Source organism: Drosophila gunungcola, unplaced genomic scaffold, assembly GCF_025200985.1.
Source record: "Drosophila gunungcola strain Sukarami unplaced genomic scaffold, Dgunungcola_SK_2 000001F, whole genome shotgun sequence".
Taxonomy (NCBI): domain Eukaryota; kingdom Metazoa; phylum Arthropoda; class Insecta; order Diptera; family Drosophilidae; genus Drosophila; species Drosophila gunungcola.
The window spans coordinates 13,694,623-13,701,104 of NW_026453197.1; the positions used below are offsets into that span (position 1 = coordinate 13,694,623).

Below are 6,482 nucleotides of genomic sequence, written 5' to 3' on the forward strand. Positions count from 1 at the left end.
TTAAGTTTTATTGACCAAGTTAAAAGTTTTTATAAATTATATAATATTTAAACTGCTTAAATAGTTAATAAATAAATCAAATGGATATAGAGATAATGGGATAATGTTCTTAAAATATTACAACCTATTTTTGTCTTAATTGAACAAATAATGTTTGCAGAATTTTACACATAAAAAGACGTTCACACATTTTATACGAAAATTCTAGCTAACATAATGTTCTGGCATTCTGACCCACCAAATTATTTTGAAAGTTCAAAGGATTTAGGGTCAGAAACTGTTTGAATCAATTAAAAAGCTCTACTTAAACACCAACACGTTTCAAACCACCCACGCAATTTACGTTGCCCCGATTCACCTACACCGCATTGCTGGCAATATTATTTAATTCGCAGACAGTTAATTGTAATGCAATTAAGGGATTAGCTGAGAATGCCATTAGGCTTTATTGTTCATACGGACAGGACACAATGAAATGGGAGCTCGGATGAATAAATTCGGAGATGGCTGCTGATTTCCCTAAAACATTCATTTTAATGCCAAAGCACTACAATAACTCAAGCCAAAAGGAGAGTGCCATGCATTTTTCAATTATTTAAATGGCAGGCGAAAAATCTTAAGTGCTTACACGATTTGCCTAAGAGGCAGACGTTCCGCTGAACAATTTAATGTAATTGCTATCGATGAGGCTGGAGGTCCTCAAAAGCCGAGTCCCAAATATAAAAAGCCGCCGGGGGCTAAGGCAACTTGTGGGACGACCATACGGTCCATTTAAATAAACCAAATGTTTATTTTACCCAACTAGTTTGATTTCTTCTGCTACATTTTTTTTATTTTTTGTTTTGGCTCGAAATAAATGTCCCTGCATTTTATTTTGCTTTCCATTTGATTTGATTTTTAGCCTAGGTCTAGCTGCGACTGTCCTCTCGGGAGTTTCTTTTCCAGCTGATATCAGCAAAAATCGCAAATCAAATAAAGCAAATTGAATAAGAGACAAGTGCCACGCCTTCGCTTCGTATCCGGTGTGGGCGTACATGGGGGCAGAGGCGGGGGCGTGGCAACGGTTCTTTGGTACAAAATTAGTTGCTAGTTCCATTCGACCAACGTTGTTGTAAATGCGAGGACAGAAATCAAAATGTTCGCATAAAAGAATTATCTGTGCTTAAGTTAGATTATCCCTGGGCCATAGAATCCAATTGGCAATTGAATGGAAAGATGTCGCAGATTCGATTTGCCAACTTTATTTTCCTGCCCATCGGTTTGTTCCCTCCCCTGATTTGAAGTTCGAGTGCCACTTGAAAGTTTCCCAGCCCCAGCCCAGTATCTCTGCCTTCAAATGCATTACCTTTTTATCGAATTTCATTTGATTTTCTTTTGGGCTTAGGCAACAACAAAGCTCATCCGAATGTTGTGGGTTTTCTTATTTTTTTTTTTTGGTTGGGTGGCTGGCAAGGTTTTAGGGTTAGACAATTGTTATGGCAGCCATAAAGCAGAAGGTGCTTGAGCCCATTAAAGTTGTTGGCCATGAAGCCACCCAAAGCGATTGTGGGTACTCCTGGGCTCCTGATAAAAATCCATACGACTTGGAACCCATAAATCAAGTCGTACATTTTATTCTTTTATTATTCCGTTTTGAGGTTTGAGTTTTTAAAACCTTTTTAAGTCGCTTTCAAGCTTAAGGTGTTTTAAATGCTCTTAGTATTTTTTATATTTTAGATCCTTGTAGTTAATTAAAATTTATGATTACAAAACCTTAGTTCATGATTAAAGGCATCTAAAACATTTTATTCATACATTCCTAAAAAAAATTATCTCAATTTCAGTTAGCACAATCGTCCTGCCCCGACTTTATCGCCTTTGGTGGCCTCCAGTTCCTGGAGTACCGACGATAGCAGACTGATTTCGCGCATGACGAAGCTCAGGATGTGATCGATCTCATAGCTGTGAAAGCTGGGCACAATGTCTGTGGAAAAGAGGGTCTAAGGATCGAGTATGAATGGAATGAAAGGACTTTCAGGTCTCACCGCGGCGCTTGCAAAGTAGGCGGTACAGGACCTGGATACCATCGAACATACGCTCCTTGTCGAGATTGTAGTTCGAGGTGGTGTCCTTGCAGGTGCTCAATATCTTCTCCCACTTGAGGCAAGTGGCTCGCGAACTGACATACGATCGGTCCAACCGGGCCAGATCGTTTTTGAGACCCAGAACAGTTAGAGCCGCCTCGCTGGTGACCTGAACCATACGTTGGCGCATCTCCTCGATCTCGTTGAGCTTCTGACTCTCGAGTTGATTAATCTCCACCTGGGCGAGCACTGCAAATAGGAGGTCATTAGTAGGCCTATAAAAATCAAAAGAAAATATATGGGAAACCCACTCAAAGCATCGCAGCGGTCAATGCAGTCCTTGGGCGAGACAAAGATATCGGACACCCTGACCACCTCCTCCAGAACCCTCTCGTAGGGCTGAAACTGGGCCACTGTGGCCTTGAGGGCGGTGCGAAAAGTGCCCAGCTCGGCAATGGCGGTCTTGAAGCCTTCTATCTCCCTGATGACCTCCTCGTGGAGCACGGACTCCTCGCGAATGGACTTGTCGGCACTGCGCTTCTTGTCCGCACAGTCCTTGATAAAACCATTCACTTCGACGAAGCGTTTGCGCAGGCGCTCCTGGATTTTGTACATCTTACGGATGCGCTGCACATTCAACGCCGTCTGGCGTTTAGCATCCTTCAGCAGCGTTCTCTGGACATCCTTCATGGCATCGTACTCCCGCAGATTGGCTATGTACAGCATTTCGATGGTGTCCCCAGCCGAATCCCAATTGGGTGGTTTTCTGTTGCATACCGATTTAATCAATTTGACTGATTTTATGACCTTCACTTCGCTTACACGAAAAACTGATCCTGCTGGCGGGAAACGCGATAGTCATCGATGGCCACCTCTGGGTTGAGGTCCAAGTCGCCGATCACATCGGTCTTTATGGTTGGCTTGCGTCGCGGCATCTTTGTTTTTTTTAAATAAATCTTTTTAAAATATTTCTGGGTAAATATTTATGAGTATATGTTAGGCAATGTTGTGTCGAATTGATTCAGAGTTAAACTGGATGTCTGAGAGCAGGCAGCAAAGTAAATGATTTAAAGTTTTTAAATTTTATTCTAGGAATGCAAGACCGCTTCCAAAAAGAAAATAACAAATAAAAATGAAAAAGGCTTCAACTATTGCTTAACTAATGAACACATAACTTTCTAATTGAGACTTAAATTTAAGTTAAAAACTGATTTTTAATTTAATAACTTACAAAAATTATCGATATATTTAATGCAGTTAACAGTTACCCTCGCAACAAATAAACATATTTCTTTTGGTTTTCCCCTACTTATAAAACCATTGCCAAGGTTACCAGAAAACCTCCTGGCAACCATTGTTTCTTTTATGTCACCCAAATAAAAATCATGTTCCAAGTAGGTCTTGTTAATTGTTATTACAAAACAATAACCCAATACGAAAAGTAAACAAAGCACACACAGCTACAAAAAGCACACTCCGCAGTTCCGCGGTAACCAAAGCAAAAAAAAAAACAAAAAGAAAAAAAAAACTAAGCCAAACTTACACTCCAAGCTTTTGTTTCCGGTCAAGGGATCCAAGATGCCACGTGTGAAGCCCACCAAGAAGCTCGATGTCCTGGGAAATCTGGACCTGCGGCCCGAGGATGCGGTGGGCGACTATATCAGTTCGAAGCAGCAGAACAAATTCTTTGTGTGAGTAACTTTGTTCGTGCACTGAAAGAAAAGTGTCCAAGCTTAGGATTGTCTTGGTCAAACATAGCGAATAAAATGGTCATCGTCAAAAGATAATTTAAAAATAACTAAAGATTTTATAAAACAATTGAGGACTGATTTAAGTAATTGGATTAATTATCTTAAACATTTTATATAATTATGGCTTGAATGGCAGTTTTACTTGCATGAGTTAAATAGTTCCAAAATCTTTTTTATTTAGTATACCGCCCAACTCGGACTCCGCAGGCGACTCCATCGAGTTGATTTTCGTGAACAATCTTCGTGAACATGAGGCTATGCTCAAGTTGCAGGAAGAGATGCTAACCAGCGCCAAGCGGCAGTCGAAGGTGAACTCTACCAGGGTGCGGAACATGTACAAGATCCAGGAGCGGCTGAGGCGGCGCTTCATCGAGGTGAACAGCTTCATCAAGGACTGCGCGGAAAAGAAGCGAGCGGCCGAGAAGACCGCCCAAGGAGAGACCCTCTACCACAAGGAACTCGGCGAGGGCATTGAGAGCTTCAAGGAGGAGATCGGCGAGCTGAAGGCCTTTCGTGAGGCTCTCAAGGCCACCGTCCAAGAGTTCCAGCCCTACGAGAAGGTGCTCGACGAGGTGGTGAAGGTATCCAGCATATTCGTGTCCCCCAAGGACTGCATAGACCGCTGTGATGCACTTAGTAAGCTATATTTCTAGTATTAAAGACTTAATGATCAGAAATCAACTGGTTTCGTAATTAACAACAATTAGGATGTTGTTCCTTAACTAAAAAAAAACAAGGGGTATTATTATTATTATTATTAAAAAGCCAGGTCTTTTAGGTTATTAATATAAGTTCTATACGCAAAAAGTTTTCTATTATTTAAACATGAACTAGCGCTTATCAGAAATAGTTATCCATAATAAAGTTGTCCAATTATTTTATAATATAAATAAATTATAATTTTACAATATGTAATCATGTTCCTCTGAACTATTTTCAATATAGTGCTGGCTCAAGTGGAGATCAACAAGCTGGAGCATCAAAAACTGCTTGAGATTGAGAGTATGCGGCAGCGTATGGTACAGATTACCAATGAAGCGGCTTTGACTGTTTTAGGTCTCAAAAATGATCTAGCCAGGCTTGAACGATCCTACAACGAGTCCAGGGTTCAGTGTCTCAGGTGGGAGAAGATCCTAGCGAGCACCAAGGATGCAATAAACAACTCTTATATGGACAAGGAACGTACAATAGATGCGATTACCAACCTTCACCGCATTCTTTGTCGTCGTCGAGGTGGGTACCAAAATTATTTGATTTACTTAAAAAATTAATAAGTATTTTTGAGTTTTTTTTTATCAATGATTTATACTAATTTAGTTTATTTTCCAAAGATATACCTTCGTCTTCTGCTCGCGGTGACTTGGTAAAACTGTTGGATTCCATTAAAAACGAAGTGGAGATATTGACTGGTGTTCTGAAGGAGGTCGAATCATCCGATCCCGCAGTAAAATTGGAAGAAGTTAGAGATGTAACCTTCTGCTAGTCCTGTGAAAAAATTCAAAGTATTTAAATGAAAGCTTACAAACAATTTACACCAATAAAAATATTCAAAAAATTTAAATTTAAATTAAGTATTCTGTTTTTAGTTAAGCTAACATTTTTATATTTTTTTTTGTTATTTTTATTTTGTTATTGCTGCTTCTGCAGCTTGTAGCAGTTATTAATTGGTCTACGCTCTGCATTCGGTTGTTAATGCCACTTTCTAATTGCTTTTACCTCATAAATCTTGCTCAATGCTTTGGTCCGCGTGCAGGGTCCAAAAGTGGATCCGTCCTGGCTCTGCAGTCATCATAAGTCACCAAATTGTCGGACACTCAAGACAAATGTGACACTGGCTTATTTAATTAGAGAGCTGCTGGCGGGATGAGAGAGAAGTGCTTAAGCACCAGAGTCTGTGCATCAATTGGACATTTAGCGCTAACTGCGCCAACTTCGCTTGACGGCTTTTTAATTACGTCAGCCCGGGAAAATGTTCCTCGTTCTCTGTTCGCTGCATGACAATTAGCCGGTCCAAAAAAAAAAAAAAAAATAGAACGCCCTGGTCAATTGGCAATTTCTTTCTATTTTTCAGTTGGCAAAAACTTTTTTAATTACCACCGAAAAGGAACGTTGACAAAAAAAAACACTGGTCAACGATTCTGCCGACGGCTCTGATTTTCAATTATTTATTGACAGGAGTCTCGACTCGTCGTTTAACCTGTCCAACTCTTGACACAACGACCTCCACTCTGTGAACAAATGCACAAGAAGAGCTACAGTTTAACACTTTGGCAGAAATGCAACTTTAATGCCCGAATGCAGTCAGCACGTGTTTAAATCAAATATGTTAAAATGTATGACAAATATTTATAGCACAGGTTTTTTTTTAGGAGCATTTAAATTAAACACAAGCAACAAAAACATAAGAGTACTTTTAATAGCTTTTAAAATAATGTTGTGAGTTGCAAATATTAACAAGCTCAATTTAAGAGGCAAAAACTCAACACCACAAATTATCGGATTGATAAATGCCCTGCGGCCAGAAATAAATTGTAAGTTTTCCAGAAACATGCGATCTGGAAGATATTTTTTGGGCCCCAACTCCGTGGGTCTTTGACATCTTTATGCTTCTAGTCGTGTTTCGGATACCCGTTCTCCAAAGACATTTCCGCTCTGGCTGGTCTTTCGA

General features: G+C 40.0%; 2 protein-coding genes across 3 annotated transcripts; one reads left to right on the forward strand and one right to left on the reverse strand.

The window, feature by feature from the left end:
• Positions 1-1,764: 1,764 nt before the first annotated feature.
• On the reverse strand, positions 1,765-3,125 carry LOC128261435 (uncharacterized). Its single transcript, XM_052995133.1, has 4 exons — positions 2,886-3,125; positions 2,375-2,829; positions 2,025-2,312; positions 1,765-1,963 (listed from the first exon to the last, which is right to left on the reverse strand). Exons 1-4 carry the CDS (start codon positions 2,996-2,998, stop codon positions 1,824-1,826), a joined length of 996 nt encoding a protein of 331 aa, XP_052851093.1. The 5' UTR covers positions 2,999-3,125; the 3' UTR covers positions 1,765-1,823.
• Positions 3,126-3,446: 321 nt separating this feature from the next.
• Positions 3,447-5,338, forward strand: LOC128261426 (uncharacterized). Of its 2 annotated transcripts, none has more exons than XM_052995120.1 (4): positions 3,447-3,754; positions 4,022-4,450; positions 4,760-5,047; positions 5,146-5,338. In XM_052995120.1, the coding sequence occupies exons 1-4, from the start codon at positions 3,673-3,675 to the stop codon at positions 5,295-5,297; spliced, it is 951 nt and encodes a 316-aa protein (XP_052851080.1). In that variant the 5' UTR covers positions 3,447-3,672; the 3' UTR covers positions 5,298-5,338. The 2 variants fall into 2 exon arrangements, with proteins under 2 accessions (XP_052851080.1, XP_052851079.1); XM_052995119.1 differs by having other exon boundaries at positions 3,448-3,754; positions 3,996-4,450.
• The last annotated feature ends 1,144 nt before the right edge of the window (positions 5,339-6,482 follow it).

Excerpts from the sequence above, each read along its gene's own strand:
- LOC128261435 (XM_052995133.1), bottom strand. The coding sequence starts at position 2,998 with ATGCCGCGACGCAAGCCAACCATAAAGACCGATGTGATCGGCGACTTG. Across the intron at positions 2,830-2,885 it reads CAGCAGGATCAGTTTTTCGT|AAAACCACCCAATTGGGATT; the intron begins GTAAGCGAAGTG and ends GGTATGCAACAG. Across the intron at positions 1,964-2,024 it reads CCTACTTTGCAAGCGCCGCG|ACATTGTGCCCAGCTTTCAC; the intron begins GTGAGACCTGAA and ends TCTTTTCCACAG.
- LOC128261426 (XM_052995119.1), top strand. The coding sequence starts at position 3,642 with ATGCCACGTGTGAAGCCCACCAAGAAGCTCGATGTCCTGGGAAATCTG. Across the intron at positions 3,755-3,995 it reads CAGCAGAACAAATTCTTTGT|TATACCGCCCAACTCGGACT; the intron begins GTGAGTAACTTT and ends TTTTTTATTTAG. Across the intron at positions 4,451-4,759 it reads AGACCGCTGTGATGCACTTA|TGCTGGCTCAAGTGGAGATC; the intron begins GTAAGCTATATT and ends TTTTCAATATAG.